The 22,853-nt window shown below is 29.9% G+C and overlaps 1 protein-coding gene across 3 annotated transcripts in view; it reads right to left on the bottom strand.

The window, feature by feature from the left end:
- Positions 1 to 22,853, bottom strand: part of LOC122519112 (tachykinins) — a 44,249-nt gene that overhangs the window by 3,230 nt on the left and 18,166 nt on the right. For 2 of the 3 annotated variants that reach the window (XM_043638362.1, XM_043638359.1), the window contains exons 2-5: positions 2,702 to 2,888; positions 2,117 to 2,398; positions 753 to 1,013; positions 373 to 589 (exon numbers count right to left, since the gene is read on the bottom strand). In XM_043638362.1, the coding sequence (XP_043494297.1) occupies positions 373 to 589; positions 753 to 1,013; positions 2,117 to 2,398; positions 2,702 to 2,887 (946 nt within the window). In that variant the 5' untranslated portion in view covers position 2,888. Of the gene's footprint in view, positions 1 to 372; positions 590 to 752; positions 1,014 to 2,116; positions 2,399 to 2,701; positions 2,889 to 14,201; positions 14,410 to 22,853 lie in introns of all 3 variants that reach the window. The other variant, XM_043638360.1, reaches the window with a different exon arrangement.

The raw sequence follows: 22,853 nt of genomic DNA on the forward strand, positions 1-22,853 counted from the left end.
AATAAAATAAATTAAAAAAACAAATTACCAATTATCGTGGAGTTCGTTTCAAAAAGAAAAAAAACAAATCAACAAAATTTCAGAGTGGGCCGTAGTCATCGAGATTGTATTATTTATTTATTTATTTATTTATTTATTTATTATTATTATTATTGACTTTTTTTAGTTTCATCTTTAAAAAATTCTAATCTCTCTTTCTTTACTTTCGTATCTACCATCGATGTAGTAATAATAATGAATAAAAATTAAAAAAAAAATTAACGAAGCATCACCGAACGGGTTCGTCGTCTCGAAAAAGAAATGAACAAAGAAAATTGTAATTCTTAATTATTTTATTAATTAAAACATATGACAAGGAAGATAGAAGTTTACCTTGGAATTCCTTCGACGTTGCTTTTCCATTGATTCCATAAAGTTGTAAGACGTTCCGCTTGCCTCTCATACTTTGGAAACCCATGGGTACTCGTTTATCACTATCTTTTTTATCCTTCATACCTTGAAAACCCATGGACTCTCTTTTCTCATAATCGATTGGGTCGTAGAAATAATCGACGTAATTGTCATTTAAATCCTCGTTTAATTGATCATCCTAAATTTGATTAGAATTCAAATTCATTAATATATAATTCTCATCTTTCGTAGCAAAAATAATAAAGTATATTTAAAATCAAATTGAGATTATTACTTTCGATTATATTATTAGTTACATTTTATATAGTAATTTTAATAATTTGAAGATTAACTGGACTTACCAGGAGACTCATAATAACTCGTTTTTCTAATTCGTCGATTATTTCATCGTAAAGTGACTTTTTTCCCCTCATACCTTGGAATCCCATGGGTGCTCTTTTTTCCCATTCCATTGAATACGCGTTCTTTTTCCCACGCATACCTTGAAATCCCATTGCCATTGCACGTTTCTCGTATTCTTCGGGATAGTCGAACAAGTTTGTTTGCTTACCCCTCGTACCTTGAAATCCTATTGATGCTCTTTTCTCGATCTCTTCCAATATCTATTCAAGAGTTAATTGCACTTTAGAATCCTTATCAGTGATCCTCATTTGACGAGAAATGTTAGGAATGACGTACGATTTACATAAATCGATAAATTGCCATTTGATATATATATATATAATATTAATTTTTTATTCAAAAAATGTTTCAATTACTTGAATTAATAATTAATTCGCCGATACGCATGATCAAGTAGTACGCATGATCACAATAACTTAAAACGACGAGTCACCATCATGCATTTACATATTTTAGAAAAACGCATACTAGAATTGTTTTCATTAATAATTTTCCTTTGCACAGTGATAAAATTTTTCAAAGTAATGTGGAATGCAATAAGGCATTTCTAACATTCCGTATCAAAAGAAGAATAATTTAACAACGTTTTTCGCTTTTCGCACGTAATTTCTACTTTCTTTGAGAACATTTTTTCTTATCTTTTTTTTCTTCAATGCATTTGAATGATATTTATAACTTTACTGTTGTATTTCGTTTTGAAATATTAAAAACTATATAAAAACTAATAAATTTATTTTGTATCTTGTATTATACCTTTCATTTATTGACGTTTATTATACGACATAAAATTACTTTCAAATTTATTTTTCAGATTTCTGATTATCGACGTTCGTAACACGTCATTTCGAATTCTGAGACAAATAATTATCGACATGAGTAACATGGCATACTAGTATAAGTGATTTAATTAACAATTTAACTTTCAAATATATTTTAAACGTGATCCCTGCGAGACTAATAAATCCGCCCCATAATTTTGAATAATTTTATTTTAAATATATGCTTGGATGGATTGAATAGTTTCTAACTTAACGTAGAAACAATTTTTTCTGATGAAACTTACTTTTATTAAAAAAAAAAAGAAAAGTTCTCTTTCGGTTCATACAGGACACTTGCATAGATGACCCATATATGAGTCACTAGTAACGAAAGAATTTTAACATTTATCGTATAATATTTAAAATAAATATCTAAAGAAATAGTTTCTGTTTGATTAAAAACTGTAACACATTTATTGGTGCCGCAGTACTCAGGACTTAGCTCTGATGTACAAGATAACATATAAATACATGGATATACGTACTTCTTCGAGAGATTTCTTTCCTCTCATTCCTTGGAATCCCATTGGTGCACGTTTGTAATATTCCTCCTCGGATATAGCTTTTTTTCCTCTCATACCTTGAAATCCCATAGGTGCTCGTTTTTCATAATTATCTTGATAATAAGCATCCTCAAAATCGGGAATAAGATAATCTTTTTTTCCTCTCATCCCTTGGAATCCCATGGGTGCTCGTTTTTCAAATCCTTCTGCTTCTTGCAAGAAATTGTCATCGTTTACGATTGAGTCCTTTTTCCCACGCATACCCTGAATCAATTTTGAAGATTTGAATAGAAAAATATTTAGAACAATTAACACCTTCCGTGCAGAAATTTATATTTAAGCAAGTTTTATCAACAAGCCATATTTACCAACAACTGTAATCTGATAATTTATTAATTGTGCTAAAAATTCTTTTCTCGTAATTTATCTATCACCGAAAAAAATATAATTACGTCAGAAAACGAAATTCAGATATGCAACGAAAATGGTAAACGTGGCATGGAAAGTATTAACCAACTAATTATTATTATTATTTGATTAAATTCATATCAAATAATGAAATTTTACCTGGAAGCCCATTGGTGCCCTTTTGGAAAAATCAGCGTGTTCAATAGATGTAAGATCTTTTTTACCACGCATACCTTGAAAACCCATTGGAGCACGTTTGAAAGAGAGTGCATCGTTCAACGAGGAATCCTCAGCAAACGAAATGACAGTCGACACAGAGAGTAAAATCAACGAACTGATGAACATTCTGTAAGGAAAAAATTTACCTTTGTTTATCTTCAATTTTAAAAATTGTTTTTAATAAATTCTTATCATTTTTAAGATCTTATTGCACAGAATTAGTCCATCATTCAAATTTAACTTACAAACATAAACCCATTAATACAAAATACTACAGGTCAAATTCTCTATACTCATCATGATCATCTTCCTGTTAACTTTATAATAAAATACTTAGAATTATATGACACCTAAATCTCCATTTTTTCCGCATTATTTTCAAGACTTGTTCTACTAATACGAACTGATCTATGAATCGTCCTGTATATCGTTCAACATTTTATCAGTAAAAAAGCTCAGTTCGACCTTCGTGTTTTATGAAAAAAGCATGTGTCAATAAAACGTCACTAAAATTTTATAAAAATCAACAGATACCAAACTGATATTAAACGTCAATGACCATGACGAAACTTTGATCTATTCATGTATTACGTGTCGTGAAAAAATCTCATCCCTTTCCTACACTTTTCACAAGATAGAAATAAATTCGGCCGACGTCGAATGTCGTTCAAAAAGTCTAACGTTTACATCAGACGTGTATAACTTTGCTATTTTATTATACAAGTTTTATACAACCAATTTAATCTTTTTGTTAATCAAAAACAACGAACTCATTGAATCGTAATTTATAAAAAGGATGAATTAGATTTGCAATAAGTTTGATATGATCTTCAAAAGGGTTAATTTGGAGTACAAAACCTGTATTCCCTCAAATCTTCATCAGGGCTCGTCCGTATCCATGCAATTAAAGGTTGACTCTTAACGCACCTTTTCTCTCTCTCTCTCTCTCTCTCTCTCTCTTTCTCTCATTCATTCCTTTTTTCTGCGACATATGAACCTATGTTGTGCTGATTGGGTTTATTCGGTGAATTATTTTTACGTAACATCATCGGAGAAGATAATAATACTTTACGTAGGATTTAATGGTGACTTCGCATTCTTTACCAAGAAGAAACAGAAAATCTATTTTTTTTTCTATTGATTCTTGGACAAGGTAAAAAAGCTATCGAGATTGTCGAAGAATATGATTTAATAAACTATTATTATAACATTATAGTTGTAATTTGTAGAACCCGTAAAGCTCTCTTACGATGAGAATAGATGAGAGTCACGTTGACCTCGTTATCTGTTAATTAATTTATCGATGAACCAAACATATTGCATTTCGATTGTCCTTCCTTAGTGTACTACAATATTGTCAAGTTAATGATCTTTTTATTGTTTTAATTCTCAAATATGTTAACAAATTGTATTTAGTCGAATTGGAGTACAATAAAATAAAGTGTGATTATAGATATTAAAATAAGTCATAAAACAAAGGGGATTAAGATTTTCTTCGTTTGAAATTTCATTTGATATATTTCTAAGTTCTACTTCGTATATTTTTTATTATTTCAACATTTTCTTCTGAAGAGTTAAATAATTTTGATTGACGTTATTGATGATTAAAAATATTATAACATAACATGCAAAATATTTATTATAAATAACGAAGATAGAAACTTCCTCCCCTAAAACAAATATTTTATCCGTATAGAACTATTTCTAGGATAAATTTTATATGACAACTAACTTTTCACCGTACCGTTTCCGTTCAAAATGGTACAATGTAACGAGATAATCTTAGCGCGTGCATCAAGCATAAAATCAAATTCCTCAAGCGAGAATTTACGCGAAATGTAAAAATATTTTATGTCACCTTAAATAGACTCGTAATTTATTTTTTCTTCTTCTTCTTTTTCTTCGTTTCTTTACTTTTGTTATTTTTTATGGGATGTATCATTATTCTTAAATTCTTGTCCATTTTTATTAGTAATGGGCATAGATCAAAATAATAAATCACGTTGATATTCTGTTGATAAACGATCAGGAACAGTTGTGAAATGCTAAATTATTCCGAACGTTGAAATTATACTCATTGGCATTTAAGTTGCTTCCATATTTCAACAATCTCTATCTTTCCCTCTCCCTCCTACTCTGTTTCTTTTGGTTATTTTTAAAGGAATTAAATTTTCATAGGAGACATGCTATAATAGAAATAAAGAACTCAAGTATCATTATATTCAAGAATGTTTTTGAATAATACATGACTGTTATATTGCAAAAGGAGAATAATTCATCTTCATTGTATTTTTATTACGAATTCTACAGTTTATATTATTATATTATTATATAATTATATAGTTTAATTAATCAGATAAAATAAATGTACAATTCAACGAATGATGAAACCGTTTAATTTCCTTTCTCTATATTTTAAGGTGCATTCCATTGGCAAATTAAATCGCTAATTATTATAATCATTAATTATTATAATATCCAACAGAGAGAAGTGATAATTTTAAACGTGAATAACACTTGTCGATTATTTCGTTTAAAATTCCTCACCAGTATGACATAAAACCTACGAGATATATTTCTTGATCGATAATCCAAATTTTAATTATACAAAAATATATTTGTTTATAGAAAAAACATGGTAATTGGATTCACGTAATACTTAATTATTCCTTTATCGAGGAATATTATTTTAAATCTTGATAAATAAATTTATATCCGAACGAAACATTGGAAAATATCGTTTCTAACGAAATCATGATGTAATATTTTTCAAATCACGTTGACTTTCATTAAATTACGATCACCCATATTTCATATAAATAATAAATAAAATCGCAATCGCGTCGAATAATCGCATATCTCTCGAAAAGAGAGAGATAGAGATAACGACAGAAAGTCATGTTGCACACATTGCCGTTAGGAAAATATTCATCGATATTTGGCTTTCGTTCTTGGAATTATTTTTAGGTTCGGCTAAATTTCCCTTGTAAAATTTAATCATAGACAAAGTTTACGTAAGGGTCGTATAGTAACTTGCAAGCTCTCGAAGACGAGAGGAATAGAGAGGGAGAGAGAGAGAAAGAGAGAGGGAGAAGAGAGGAGAGAGAAAGAGAGAAAAGAGGGGGAGAGAGAAAGAGAGAGAGAGAGAGAGAGCGAAGGAAGGAAAGAAGGTTGCTTATGTTGCTCGTGTAGAATAAACGAAGCGAAAATGAGAACAAGAGAAAGGGGGAGAGAGGAGAGTAAGAGAGATAGAAGAAAAAAAAAGGATAACTTCGATATTCTATCGAAGAAGAAAGAGAGAGAGAGAGAGAGTGAGCGAGAGGGGGTGATAGTTAAAGAGGGGGATGAAAGGGAGTGAAATGGGGAGTCGATTGATAGCACCAGTGGCATTACACCACCGTCACAGAAGTGCTTGTGATGAAAGAGAGAAAGAGAGAGCTTGTGTTTCTCGCTACGGGCCGGTCGCTCGTGTAATCGTTCTGAAAGCGAGTTTGTCCGACGGACTCTTCGTTCTTAAAGTCGATGATCCAGGATTTTCTATCTAACCGAGAACTATCATCATTCCCGTTTATCTTTATTTTCCTCTTCTTTCGATTTTGATTTCTTTTCTTTCATATTTTGTTCCCACAATATTTGCCGTATTAATAATCTAAGTACGAATTGAAAGACGTGTTTTATTTTTGTTTCAAACGAAGCACCATTCTCTTCTCATAAAAAAAATTTCTATTGTATTTATTATTTATTTTATCAATTAATTTCGTGTATCGTGTTTTCGTATCGCATTTCGTATGTGTTCTTAAAATAAATATTATTTAGAATAAATAAGGTCAATTATACAGTAAAGTAATATTTTTATAATATATATTAAAAAATGTAGAATATATATAGAAAGAATTGTTAGAGATTAATTAATAATAATTATGTTTTTTATCTAGCTGACTGATCAAGTAGGACAATACCACAGCATTCTAGACAAGTTCGGTACAATCGACGAATCGGAAAGGTCAAAAAGAAAATATTTAGATACTCGGATGAATCCTCCCACAGCTTGTAATACTTTTTTATTTTCTTTTTTTCTTCTTTTTTTTCTTTTTTTTATTATTTGTTCGCGTTTTATTCTTTTTATATTTTTTTCTTTTCAAACGTATCTCAAGAGAATACGATCCCTCGTGAGGGATACGCAGATAGCAAAAGGGTTAAGGTTCGGCAATATTTCAGAGATTTTACAAACGTCAAAGAACAAAACAAAAAGAGATAGTAAATAAAAGAAGTTGAAGAAGAAGAAATAATCCATTCATGCGCGTACAAGGTACAACTGCTTTTTGCATTGTTCGCAAGTTTGCATCGGTATTTACCTTGCATGTGTAAATGAGAACGATGCATGTAAAACGATAGTATGGAAGGTCTTGCACAATACGAGCTCCCTCGGATTCACCCACGCTTATCAGAAAAGAAGAACACTAACTATACCCAACGACATGCCTAACTCGTCTCGAAAATAAAACGGTGTCGAGTTCGATCTTTCTTTTTCTTTCTTTCATTTTTTTTTTTCAATTTTTATTTTCATTTTTTCTTTCTTTCTTCCTTTTTTCTTTTTTTCAACGAACCATCGTCCGACGTTCCCTCTCTCTCTCTCTCTCTCTCTCTCTGGAAAAATAATTACCCTTCGATCCAATACTTCTATAAAAAGAAAACAAAATGCCAATCGATCGTAGCTCGAAAATATTTATTATCTATTTAAGTTTTTCTAACAACCAGAGTCTTACGAAACAACGAAAGTTAACTAGTTTACTTTTAGTAAGTAGATTTTATTTTAATCCTATCCTATATTACCGCTGATATTTTAACGTTCATTTCAAATTCCCTACCTAAGTAAGACCTAAAGCAAAAGAATCTTCTCTACTCATGAGAAAAGTTCATTGCTATCAAACACGACAAAGAATTCCCAATCTGCTTGTAGATATAAGGATACGAACCGTTCAAAAGATTTTCATTTTAACAGTTATCATTTTAATCTTCATACTTACATACTTATCTTTTTGTTAATTCTGATGAAAAGATCGTTCGCTTTTTTGATCGTTTCTTTCTTAAATTCATTTTTATCTAATATAAAAAAAATACTCGTAATCCGAAATAGAGTATACATACATGATTATTAATTACAAATTTAATTATTTTATTTATAATAAATTTATTAATAAATTAATAATAATAATTTTATTAATAAATTTATTTATATTCATCTAACGTTTTAATTAATTATATTAAATTAAATACACGATAAGAAACGTTGTTTATTTTTTGTCTTTCTTTTACTTATCAGAGATGCATCAAGCGGAGTGTCATAATAAAAACATGATTAGATATCTTGATACATCATATATGATTTTAAGAAAAAAAATGGAAAATAAATAATTCAACATTAAATTTATTAATATACAAATAATCTTACATTTCAAATTATAAATTGTATTAAATAAAATGTACGTTTTATTCTTTTTCTTTTGTTTTTCAAGAGAGAAAAAAAACATTTATTCATTCTCTTTCTCTTTTTCTTGTAAGAGAAAACGAATGAAGGAAATCGTTAAATCCAAACATAATTCGATTATGACGGATTCCTTTTCCGTGCGAAGAAAGAATCCCGTTAAGGTAGAAAATAAAGGGTGTGACTTTATGTTACGATATAAAGCAAAGTTAGATGGTAAGAGGACGTTGATAAATACATTTGTGACTCGGGGGAGGAGCAAGTAAACCATGCGAATATGCCGAGTTAACAGCATACATTGAATAGCGATGGAAATTTAGACCGAATGAAATTTCCAGAACATCAGAAACGTTGGTAGGACCGCCGAAGATGGAATCTGCGTATGCAATTTCGGCATCTTGTCTTCTTGGTATATCCATCAACGTACAAACGCTCATACAAACGACATACTCGTTTAAATAATCAGCAAATTTATACATACATACACGTATAAAATTTATACACAATGAAAATTTAAAGAAAAAGAGAGAGAGAAAAACGAGAAACTTAAGTGATTTCAAATTCATAACTTAAAATTAATTATAGTATGAAATAAAAATCAATGATATTTTGTATATTCTTACAGATAATAGATGACAAAGTGGCACGAGAGAGAGAGAGAGAAGGATGATATAATTAACCATAGGATATAGCGAAGATAATTACATATCGTCTCGATTATCGAGATATATTACGTTAAAGCATGACCTATGGGAACGAGAGATGTGGCTACGGAAATAATTCACAAACAACGTTATTCCCGATCTACTAATGGCGAGTTAATTTCGTTAACGACTTTCGCTAGAGCAGTGGCACGGATTCAAATAGAAATACTTTGCTACGATTTAATCAGATAAAATTAGTTTAAAAAAAAAAAAATAAAGAAAAGATAGAGAGGAAGAGACCAGAGTAATACATTATACGAAAAACATCAGTGTGGTTTTCTCTCTCTCTCTCTCTCTCTCTTTCTTTTTTTTTCTTCCTGCTTTAAAAACACATTTATCAGATTATAATTAAACTACACGTAATAATAAAAGTAATACGTTAAACACGTAACTAATACTGTTAAATAGTTCGGTAAAGCTTGAAAAAATATACTTTCGGTAAAGACTCGCTTCAACTGTATGCTCTGTTTTTTGAGTAAACTGCAATCAATCTTATTGCCGTATTACGTTTTCTTTTTTGCTGACCACGCGACAAAAATTAAAAATGATCTCTATCTCTACCATACTTATCACTGTCTCTAGAGTATACCTACATATATACACAGGTAATAGTTGGAATTAGTTATTTTTTTACTTATCGAATAAGTGGTCGATCAACGGAAACGATTTGTCGCAAGAAGTGCTCCCATGAGATTGCAAAACGAGCCTTTTTACGATCTCGACGAAAAATCTAAGTCCGTAATTTTTATAGGACAAATATATGATCATATATATACTGAAAGATACTTTTAAACTTGATTCAGTATCTAGAAAATTGTAGGACATTCTTATACGTTATTTTAACACTCTGAAGTATTTGTTAAGGTCACTCGAAATTTTTTGTTTATTTATTTGTGAGCCCATACGGCTTATATGAAAAATCATCGTAAATCGATCCGTCGCAAAAAGTATTATTATAAAAGAATATTATTTTTGTAATCGTAATTCCCCACATTAATAATATATAGCTTGTACCAATATTAAAATATTTTCTGTTCAAACTGATGTTAGTAGTGAAGATGGTTTTTGAGGATTCCAACATATATGAAAATTTGAATATGTGGTTCTAATTATTGAAAAAGTTGCCCAGAAATTGTAGGGTCACTGAACTGACACTGTTTAAAGGCCTATCAAATGAACCCAAATTTGGGTTCATTTTGACGACTCATTCATATTGGATATATTGTTCAAATACAATAATGTTGCAAACCATATGATTTAAATTTGATCTAAAAAGAGGAACATTTTTTATAAATTATTTGTTCTTAAATTTTATAATTGAAATTGTTTTCATTTTGTATTATTTAACCGCAAATTGAATGGGAACCTGGAATGCAGCCCATAAAGGGCATGCCTAAATCCGTTCCTGCATCTTTATCATATGCAAATATATATATAAATAGTAAACATATTTACATATATGTAGCAATATAGTTAAGTATAAATAAAATCTCTTTGAGTGATTAACGATATTCTTATATACTAAACTAAAAGTAGAGAAAGACTGGCCAAGCTGATTCTCCTCATCACTTCGATCTACTCGTCTCTTACTTATATACTTGAGAGAGATAGAAAATAGCTTACATATTTACCTTATACAATTTATTTAAGTAAACTTTACCTTTACCACCACCAAGGTCATCGGTTATCTCATCTTCCGGTTGTAGGGTTAAATGTCACTCGTCTTGTTAAGTTTCTCTCTACCTTTTTCTCTTTAACTGGTCATAGTCAACAAAATTTCTTCCGTAATTCTAATATTAGTAAGCTTGCAAGGAATATTAGTAAATTGATGAAATCTTTCAGATTAACCCGTTAAAAAAATCTTTATTCGAGAAAAATGAAAAAATTAAGAGATTTTCAAAAAAAAGAAAAAGAAAGAGAATTTAATTAAAACTTACCAGTGTTATCTCGATTTGCTTAACTTATTAGTTTCGTATTAAACAATTAAGATAATTGATTGAACATACACGAGCGCGCTTATCTTTCGTGAAAATTTATTCCATAACTTATGATAATTTTTCTCTGATCTTTTCGCTATTCTCATTTTTATCCAAAAACTCTCTCTCTCTCTCTCTCTCTCTCTCTCTCTCTTGTATGTATATATATACAGAAAGTTTTCATTTATTCATTTACTATAATCGACTTCGAAAAGTTGTTTCAAAAGTTCAATACTGATTTTTTCGTTTACATTTTGTTTTTTATCTCGAGCCTCGTTTCTATGTTTCACGAAGAAGTTCAACGAATTTAGAAACATGCTTGATTTTCATACACTTTGCACTTTACGTTCTACGTTAGTATTTTCGATATTTTCTTTTTGTTTGTCTTTTTTTATAACGAGTATGTGTGGGATTTATATTTTATAGATTATTGCATGCGTCGACGAACGATTACTGGAAAAAAATGTACTTTACAATTGTTAATGCATATTCATAGAAGGGCTCCTAATAACAAAATGGTTTACTTTATTCAATTGGCAAAATATTAGTTTAGAAAAAAATCGTTCGTTTATGTCGACAGGAATATATTAATATTTATTGTAATGCAGAGTATATTTTCAATAAAAATAATACAATTTTCGTAAAAATAATTGTGAAACATTTGAAAGGATAACAAAAGTCAATATGAAATCCGAACAAAATTATGATCGATAGATAAATCGATTTTAATCATGAACCATAAAAAACTCGAACTTCTATCGTGTCAACGTTAAACACATACAAATGTCTAACCTAATATCACAGTCGTCTGTGTTCAAGCCATAAAACACATCCTTTCGATCCCAACAGTCGCGATCCTTGTTTGTAATCGCGGTTTGATCAAGATTTGAAGTTGATCCAAAAAAGGATGTTTCTCGAAGGACATTTAAAAGGATGGCATTTCGTAGAGTGGTCAGTTGATGGAGGTTACAAGCTTTCGTCGAGGATAGTCGATTAAACAATGTCGAAGGAGCAATTAGTATCGGAGGTGGCTCACTGCGACGAAGAAATGAAGTGGCTTAACGATTACGAAAGACAATTAAAAGCAAAGGCGAGCGAGAGTTTAAAAAGAAAAGACTTTTCGAATTATTTAAGTTATTTGCAAAAAAATTATTCTCTTGAAATAAGCAGCGACGATGATTACAGAAGCAGCTCGGTTAAAGAATTCGACGTTGTTAGACGTTCGATTAGAAGTATCAAAGGAAACAAAATGAAATCCTCAAGACCGAAACATTTAAATTATGGATCAAGGCACAGAAAAGCAAGACCTAAGAGGAAAAAAAACAACAAACTTTGCGAACCCTGTTATCCATTTTATTTGGAAAAGACACAAATGAATTACGATGTTGAACCATTTGGTGAATACTCGTACGTGAAAAAACATCGTCCTAAAGTAGCAGCAGTAGCAACTTATCCAACTTCAAGATTAATCAGACGTCATTCTAGTCGTCTGATCTCTCCAAAATTATCTAATCGACTTATGAAAAAGAATTTGACAAGAGATTGTCCAAGTAATGTCGATATCAAGATCATCCAGGAATGGTCTGATCAACGAGTTTCAAGGACAAGGGACAACAACAGATATCATTCGGAGATTCAAAGGACTCTTCAGAATGATAGCTTGAAAGAAAGTTTGAGAAAACGATCGACCGATTCAATTTACATAAACCCACGCTTCGATCCTAACCTCAATCAGGAGGAAGCAGCAACGTTGAACAGTAAAAAGGAGTTTGAGGTCCGTCGTTGTTACGTCGATAAAACGAACGAGAACTCGTTTCAAAAGAGATTGAGCGGTGGTAGTAATTTCAGTGGTTCGACCAATAACCAATATTGTCCTCGTCTCGACGGACCATGTTCTTGCGAAGAAGAGACTAACAAATCGAAAAATTGCAACTTAGAAAAAGGAAGATCGCTGTCGTCTTCGTCGAAAAGGAAAGAGGAAAGGAACATTTATGAGAAGAATTGCGATTGGCATTTTAAAGATTTTTCAAAGTCCAAATCACGATACCCTTCTTCTAGAAGTTTTACCAGTATTTCTTCTGCACGATCGACCAAGGGAGTTACCTTAGATAAAAACGCACCTGGGATACCTTTAATTTCCGGAAGAACACCTTGTCAACTTTCAAGGTCGTCTAGAAAAAACGATAAATCGTCTTTCATCGAAAAGAAAGTACACTATGAACCTAAATGCGTTAGAACGAACGATTTGATCAAAGATAAAGATGACTTATGTTGCTTCTGTAAGAACGAACAATTCGATAATATGAGGAATCGAAAGCTTTGTAATCTGGTACACAGTAAGGAAGGAAAAATATTAATGAAATGTTGCTGCTCCGAGAACGAACAAGAAGACAATAGAAAATGTAATGAGTACTGTTGTTGTCCTGAGAATCTTAAACTGTTACAGACACTTCCTAAACGCGATATTTCAACGACTTACGAGAAATTTCGTAAGGATAAAGATTTCTTACATTCGACTTCGCTTCCAGGCAACAATTTTCGAATAAATTCTACAAATAAATTAGTAGAAAGTATTAGTAAAAATAAAAATGAATTATCTCCGAAAAAACCGTTTCTCGATCATTGGAATAAATGTAACGAACGTTTGAAAGAAGTAAGCAAAGATTATCAAAAATTATCGAGCAATTTAAAAACAATGCGAGATATCTGTTGTCATCCTGACAAAACTAGAAGAAAGACAAATGAACATTATTCGCGTGAGAAAGATTCGTCATTCGCAGCAGCAAAAATATCGCCGAAAAGAAGAACGACCGATCTTCGTTCTCCTGTTCATCCGAACGAAATCGATGAAATAGATGAATATTGCTATTGCAAGGAATTATTTCGTCAAACTTTACCGTCCACCTGTCCTTACGATCGTAACGAAAGATCCTTCAATGAATCCGAAACGAGACACGATACGAGGTCGAGGAAAAAACTCGAAAAAGATTCGATGAAAAAGTTAGAAAATTTTTGCGACAGAGTTAAAGCTACCAATCGAAACATCGATAAAAAGCTAAAAGAAAATTTGGAGAGGAGGAATACATTAAACGTGAATCGTATTTACCAGGAATGTCATTGCGACAGTGAAACGAGCGTTCAAGAATTATGGAAACCCGTTAAAAAAAGTACTATGCGACGAAAAGAGTTGCCAGGTAATTCCGTTGATCTTAGGATCGTTAAGCCAAAATATAGTTATGGTAAAACGAGTCTCGACAAGATTTTGATTTACCCACCTGATGTTGCTGCTGGACCACCTTTAACTCTCTTCAAGAACTCCTCGAATATCAGTTGCCAGGTTAAGGGCGACGAAGACCGTGGTTACAGGTACAACGTTATCTATGTTCAAAAATTCATTAGCCCCGCTTGGAGACCAGAGATTGAGTGCCCAGGTAACAGGATTCGACAGAGAGGAAATGAATGTGATTGTTCGTCGGATTACGGCTGAAATTTGTATCATTTTTAACACGTTCCTAATCCCATGAAGGATTTGTGAATTATTTTTACACCGTCGGTAGGATGGATCTATCATAAAATGGAATAATATCGAACGAATTAGATTTTTAATTCTAATTTAAAATAGATTTCATTTGATCTCCGAATTGTAAGCTTTTATTATGATCATTTTTTAAAATACACATTTATGGGAACCTTTAGTTGTCTCTTCATTTACGATATAATTTTAAACGTTGTCTTTCAATTGATCGATCAAACGAACCAATCCTACATCGATTATACAAATTTCAAATTATCATTTTGAATAAGTTCATTTTCGTTGAATACTGAACTTTAATAACCCTCTTTTTGTCACTTTGTATTCTCTTAATTAACCAGTGTAAATAAATTTATTCTAATGAAATAATTAGCTATAAAAAGTTTCTCTTAATTTGATCTCGTGTCTATTTGACACACAAGATTACAAGAATAAATTACTTTGACATCAATCTGACGAACTTCAAAGCTGTTTAGCTTGCTTTATTACTCGTACAACTTAAGAATATGTTCTTCGAAATCTCGACTTTCTCACTTTCTCTCTCTCTTATCGTTCTTCCATTTACGTATCTAAATCTTCATGATTGTTTCAAGAATATAACCACGACACGAAGCAAGTTATTTAAATACCTTAAAGGGGATATTTCAAACTGTTAGACAAGTTTTACTTTGCCGGAATAAACATTCCTGTCCGAATTTTCGAAATACCCTCGAATGTAATATATCGTTTTTTTGTTAAAAAAAAAAACAAAAAAAATAATAATAAATATAAAACGTAAAATCAAATATTAACATTCGACAGATTGTTTCGAATAAAAATGAAAACATTCGTTGCAGCAATTTTTCGAAAAAATACAATTGATTTTTTTAACAAATTATTTCACTATTTGAATCAACAATATATGTATTTGATGATACTACGAATATAATAATGATTTAAAATTATTTATAAATAAAAATTTTACACGTTTATCATAATAATCGCAGTAATGGATGTTCTAAGCAAATAAAATTGTTATTTATAATATATTACTACATAATATAGAAAGAAAAAAGCATGGATTTATACACACACGTGATGCAATAAACATGTTATTAGAATGACCTCGAAAGAATCGATTTTTTGGAGCTATAAGGAAAAAACAGGTAAATATACGCGAATATACTGTTCTTCCTGCTTTGTTTTCTTATAAGATTTCGTTCATCAATTGGGATATCAAGCATACACATTTTCCTCCTCATAATTTCACTTATATCCGAAAAAAAAACAAAACGAATCTAATCGATCCTTTCATTCTTCGTATTTCTAGTTAATAAAACATGTAACCGTTATTGCAATTAGAAAATAATTGATTGACAATAAATGATTGAATTGTTATAATAACAAATATTTTTATTATTTCTACGAATGGAATATATAAAGAAAATAATAATTTGTTTAGTAAAATATAAACTACGAATGAGTCGTAAGAGTGTTTTATTCTTAAAAATAATTAACTTGGATCATAAAATTTTAGACGATATTATTATCATCGCTTTATTAATATATCTTCTCGTTTGTTCATTTGTTCGTTTTTAACGAGAATAATAAAGTGTAATTGAGAGCCACAAAAAATAAAAAATATAGAAGTACGCTAACGCATGTAGCATTCGTTATCATATTGATAAAAAACGTGAAAGTAGAAATAATAATAAAAAAAACTATATAGCAGGTTCAAAGCATTACGAGAACGACATCAAACGAAAACTTGATCACTTGATCTGCACTCATAGAAAGGATATTAAAAACTTTTTTTATACAATGAATTATCATCGTCGTCGTGTTTATCAATACTTCGAAAAGAACTTAAATAATTCTTAAAATTCATTAACCGTTAATTCGCATCTACGATTTGCATAATTATTCGTTCTGTTAAAAAGAAACAAAAGAAAAAAAAAAGAAAGTAAAAATACCTAAGCGATTTCTTCGATCGAAGTAAAAATTACATTTTTGTTGTTGTTTAATATTAAAATCTAATAAAATTGACAACGCGTTTTGAAGGAATAAGGGAAGTAGGGAAGAGGAAGGGGAAAATTTAAACATCTTCGATCAACTTTTGAATAGAAAAAAAAAATAAAAAATAATTTTAAAGATAAATTCTCTAACGTCACGTTAAAAATAAAAAAATAAAAGGAAAATATAAACAATACGCGGAAATTCACCTCCAACGAATTCTCTCGCCTTGTTTTTCATCTAACTCACGAGATAAACGAATAAGTGATGTTCATTTTACTTAAACGTAAACGTGCATTCAATTAGCAACCTTTTAAAGGGAGGACCGCAGGTACAAAATAAAACGTACGAACAAGCATACGTAAGCATCGTCGTCACAGCGATTTTTTTTTCTTTTTTTCTCCAACACATTGCAGGTAAATCGAAGATCATCGCAAGATAACTCGGTAAAAGCTTCGATACGTTGTCTGATGTTTGCGACGATGCGTAATCGAGGTTCTTAATTCGTCGGGGTAAATAAGACTTGAGTGGGAATAAAATCGATGGTAGAAATGATCAATCGTAGCACATTTCCTCTTTCCTCAGACGTTTTAACGTAACTCATTTTCATCAGGGATTCTTCATTATTATCTGCGTAATACCATGCATGAATAGTTCGTAAACGGATTTTAAAAATGTCTGCTAACCATTGATTCAATATTTTGTAAATAAATGGTAAGAGTTTATATAAATATTAACACGTAACTACGACGTAATTCTGTGACATTTATTATAAATTATTTATATTTAACAAAATATTCATATTTGCTGACTATATTTATTTATTTTACAAACAACACAGAATAAAAGTATCTTTTAAAATACTGGCCAAACAAATTCAAAAAATTCAAATATTCAAATTGCCAAATATTTATTTATAAAGTATAATTGATGACGTATCTATATTGAAAATATTTCCATTTTTGCACGATCGATACGCACGTGTGTGTTTTCCATTTATATAAAATTCTTGGAATAAAACGTTTTATTATTTATTAAACAACTAACTTTCATATCTTTTCATACAACAATGTTGACATATTTTACAAACGATTATTTAGTACTATAGCGATTAATAAAAGATACAAACGACTAAGGTAAAATATAAAAATAAAATAAAAGGAAAAAGCTGATCGAGGATTTAAATCCTCGTAATTCTACAATAAATTGAAGTCAACCTTCAAGAAATGGAATGAGGAAAGGATAGGGAGAAAATGTAAAATCCTACGCATATGTCCATCCGGAAACTGGGAATAGGTCGAACGAGGATAGAATCGACAGTGATAGATATATGCGAGTACCATTGTAGTAAAAATAAAAGTATGCTTGCTCGGTCTCAACGGGATAAAATATATCCACGCGTAAATGCATTTACGTGTTACGTTCGAGAACGAGAAAATCGTTCCTAACGAGATTTATTTTTCTTCAATCTTACTTTCCAATCGAGTATGGATAATATAATAATAATTTTACAAAAAGGAAAAAAAAAACGATAAGACCGTAAAATGATCATTATTTATCATTAGAATACACATTTGGAATATATTATATATAGGATGTAGAAACATAAACTACAACTTTAATACATTATTTGAAAATTATTCTAAAAGATTTGTCATTTGTAACAGAAGTCATGGTGGCTATTTAATCGATATTATTTTTCACGATATTATTATCTCAACATTAAAATTATTATCACAATTGAAAATTATTAATCACGTTATTTGAATGGACCTATTTACTCGCAAACATTTTCGTGTATTATGAATTAAAGACGAGTCAAATATTTATGAATCGTTTGAGAACGATATTCCAACAAAGACAGATCATTTCTCGTTACAAATTTAATTACATTTCTTAGGTAGAAATAATAATAATCAAAATTCGCGTGCTAACTAAAACGAATTCGTCATTCGTAAGAACGGACAGATTGATGAAGAAAAAAGACGAAGAAAGAAATTCTAATATTCTGTCCTAATTTTTCCCGAGAAAAAAGATTTTCTGATTATGTTATGTATATCCAAATATTCGTATTACCGATAAAAAAAGAAAACTAATTTCGTTGACTATTATACAGGTTGACCAATGAATAATATCGGAAATTTTTTAATATTCAACATCTAAATAAACTTAAGCCATTAATTTTATTGAAAATAATATTGTCGTTCGTTTGAATATAAAATAATGAAAAATTTTTGCGTTACTTATTGGCCAGCGAAAAAAAAAACGAATACAAGAAAAGAAGGGAAAGAAAAAATTCGATCTTTTTTTTTAAAAGTTTTTTGATGCGTTTCGTTGAATTGCAAACGCAAAGTAAACAAAAGGAAGTTGAGGGATGGGAAAAAGAAAACAAGTGAAATGTTTTCCTCTCTCTCCCTCTCTCTCTTTTTCTCCCTTTGTTTCTTCCTTTCTCTTTTTCTTTTTTTTTTTAAAACTCCTCCAACTACTCTCGTTAAAGAGAAACAGACCTTATAAACTTTTCATGCCACTAGGTAGCCATTTTAGTAAAGAAATACATTAATATTCTTGGACAAAATGAAGTCGAAGGAAGTTATGAAACAACACGAAAGAAATTCGCACGTTTTGCGAAAGGTACAAGTTGTTACGCGGACACTTGCATGTCGGGACTATTAAACGAGACATTTCATAATTAATAATAAACGATTAATGCTTTATGTCCTTTAACTCGTTAGTTCTTTTCTTTTTTTTCTTTTCTTCTAAGAAATAAATCACTCGTCGGATTTTCACTCGGACTTTAAAATATAAACAATTTATTTAAATTTTTTATTTTTAATTACATTTATTTAAGAAAAAAAAAAAAAAGAAAACCCTAAGAAAAAAAAACGTTTTTAAATTAATTGTTGAAAAACTCACAAGTAAATACTTAATATAAAAATAATCCTCTTTCTGTGTACTCTACGCCAATTTAAAATGAAAAATTTATTCTCATAAAACTATTTTCTTTTTTTGTATAAAAATAAAAACTACGAACTACATTGATGCTTTTGAGGTTTAAACCCATAAATGTTCATATTTTGATCGTGTAGAATAATTGAGGAAATATCTCGTGGCAAACACTGCGTAAATTGTGATAAAGGATGCGCTTGAATTCAAACCAACGATTATCCATCGATTCGAAAACGTCATCAACAAATTTATTGTCCCCCAGCATGGTTTTACTTTAATTTTCTTCTTCGTCTGGATTTTTTTTCTCTTTTCTTTTTTTTTGTTTTTTTTTTGTTTTTGTTTTTTTCTTTGCAACATGATAGTAACAAAAAGCTTATTATTATTTGCATACGAATGTGTGAAACGCGAGTAACTTGATAAATTAAGAATTATCTTTCATTTTGCGGATATATGATAATAATTTACGAGAGAAAATTATTTATTGATCGTAATACACTGCTTTCTCTCTCTCTCTCTCTCTCTCTCTCTCTTTATCTATCTCTTTATCTATCTATCTATCTATCTATCTATCTATCTATCTATCTATCTCTCTCTTTATTCTGAATATCAGGAGAGAATTTGAGAATGAATATGTAAAAATAAACTATATTATGTTTCTCAAATTAATAATCACATATATTGTTAACACGTGTAAAAACAAAAGATCATATTCCAAAAAAAATTTCGCGCATATTTATCTTAAAAATAAAAAATTACGTAAAATTGGAGTAAAATACTAGAAAAATCGTACTATTAAAATTCATTATTTGTGTATACAAATTAAAACAAATGTTATTAGAATTTGTACCGTGTTATAAAGAATCAAAAAAAGAACTTTGTTAAATCGATTGTATTTGCAACGAATTAGTATCGTACACGCAAATGTAACATGTTATAATCATCGAAGTTTCATGATTTCAAACAGATATCGCATATCTATGACATGGAAGCTCGACTCATTTCAATAGTATTTAATTTCTTTTGTATGTTTGATTCTTTTAGTTTATCGATAGGTAAATTATTTGTATAAAAAATACAAAAATTAATTAGAAAAAAAAAAAAAAGAAAGAAAATTTGTCAGAAAAATTATTAGAAGAATTATTCTTTTCTAAAGCTATTGAAATATCGTCGAAAAATAAAAATCTGTATTAGGTTAAATATTTTTCAACCCGCCTACATATAATAATTAATAATATTATATCTGTAGTTATTAAAATATTATTATACTTATAATTATTAATAACATTATTATTAAATCTTACGTAAAAATTTTGAAATACACACGTACAGCAAACTATCTTTTCAATAATATTTCGACGCAACTAACATTATCTTTCGGTTAAACTTTCGTATTCATTGTCCTCTGAAATGTTTACGTTTCGACTTAAGCTACATAATTTATTTCACCTATGTTTAGTCTATTTCTGACGGTCGAATGGTAAACAAGGAAGCACCGGTAACAGCTTAGTATTATAAACAACGATTTTCAAAGTGTCGTGTAACCGTCGAGATAGAATAAAGATGATACAAAAAACAAAACAGGGATTAATTAAGTGCAGTAATTATCATAAATTTGATAGTAAAAAGACCATATTTTTAAATTTAAAACATTCAACGCACGAATTTCTCGAGTTCCCGGAACAAACGAAAATGTGATTTTTGTTTTTCGACTTATTTTTAAAAGTAAAATCGTACACCATCTATAATTATTTTTCAAAGAATTTATTTTATTTATTACACATCTAATGATACAGAAGACAAAGCTGAGATTAATTATGTGCGGTTCCTTTAATGATTATCATAAATCTGACGGTAAGAAAAGATTTTTTCAATTTAGAATGTGAAAAATAACAACAAACAAAAATGTGACTTCTTCTGTTTCGACTTTATTTTTAAATGTAAAACCGTTTTTTAATACGTTCTGTATATAATAGCAAGGAATATATTTAATATGCAATACGTCCTCCTACTCCCCAACATCTCCTACATATGTACATATGTACTTGAAAGTAAATTGATACAGGTGGTAACTTTCCCTGGAACTGTCAGGAACGTCGTCCTGACTAAAAAAAAAAAAAATTGATCTTTTATATAATAAGGGAAAAATAATAAAAGATAATAAGACATGAAATTAGACCGAAGAAAATACGACGCGGGAAATAATTTAGGTCGTGAATAAAATCGGACGAAAAAGAAAAGGATAAACGTTGAGAGAGAAGGAAAAGAAGAGATAAAAACAAAAATCAACAAAAATAATACTCCACTCAACATTTTCTCTCCTTTGATGTGAAACTCGAGTTGTGCAAGTAACTGCTGCTGCCTGCTGCGTTCCATTCGAAACTGGTAGGAAAAGCTTTAACGCGGAAGAAGCTTCGGGCCATAATACCACCACCCCCCTCTCCCCCGACCCCCACCCCTATAACTCACTCTCTCTCATTCTTTATTTCTTTTCCGTGTTGAAGCTTTAAAGGCCAGCCATCTTCCACCTCGTTCAATCTTTTTATCTCGCAGTCTCTATATTGTGATCTTTGTTATTTAAACGTTGACTCCTGTGTTTATATACGTTAAACAGAATCAACAATTCGCTTCAGTAAAAACTATTCTTTCCTCGTAGTTTGCTGATATTTAGAAAATAAAACATTCATCCCTTCACGCGAATTATCTGTTGAGCGTGCTTTCTTTTTGTTTCTTTTTTCTTTTCCCTTAATTATTTTCTTCTATATACGCCAAATCTGTACGAAATCAGTCCGAGAATAAAATACTAAAGGTAAAAAGTTGATATAAGTTTTTCTTTTTTTTTCTTTTTTTTTTTAAATATTTAATTTACATATTTTATAGACGAATACATAACAATAAAATTTATGAAACAAAAGATATTAAAATTATTTATATCCGTTGTCGAGTGTCGGGTAACTTGCATTCAAAATAAACATTACTTGCTCATATTTTTTTTTAATTTTTAATAAAACGCCAATGATGTTTTGTTTGAAGAAAAAATTTCGCAAATAAAAAATAACCGTGTAAATCATGGAACGTAATAATAAAAAATAAATTTAAAAGAGATATCTATGCGTATCGGTAGCTTATACAGACTCGATTTCTAGTCAGATTTACGATAGAGATCAAAATTTACAAGCAAATTTTACTTAGAAGGAGAGATGAGATTTATCAAACCAGGATTTCGCTCTAATGAAAACTTTCATGGATTCATAACGTACTTTAAAGTCAACATTGTTATATCTAACTTCAACTTTTATGACTATCATAAGTGAAATTTCACTTCGTACCAATTTTCGTTATATTTTTTTTTTTTAAATTATTTTTTTAATATAATTAAATGTTACTTGTAATTATTGTAAACAGAAATTTATCTCTGTTCCTTAATTAATATCGATTAATAACGAAACATTTTAATTGA

The sequence above is a fragment of the Polistes fuscatus genome, unplaced genomic scaffold, assembly GCF_010416935.1.
Source record: "Polistes fuscatus isolate 324 unplaced genomic scaffold, CU_Pfus_HIC Scaffold3, whole genome shotgun sequence".
Taxonomy (NCBI): Eukaryota; Metazoa; Arthropoda; class Insecta; order Hymenoptera; family Vespidae; genus Polistes; species Polistes fuscatus.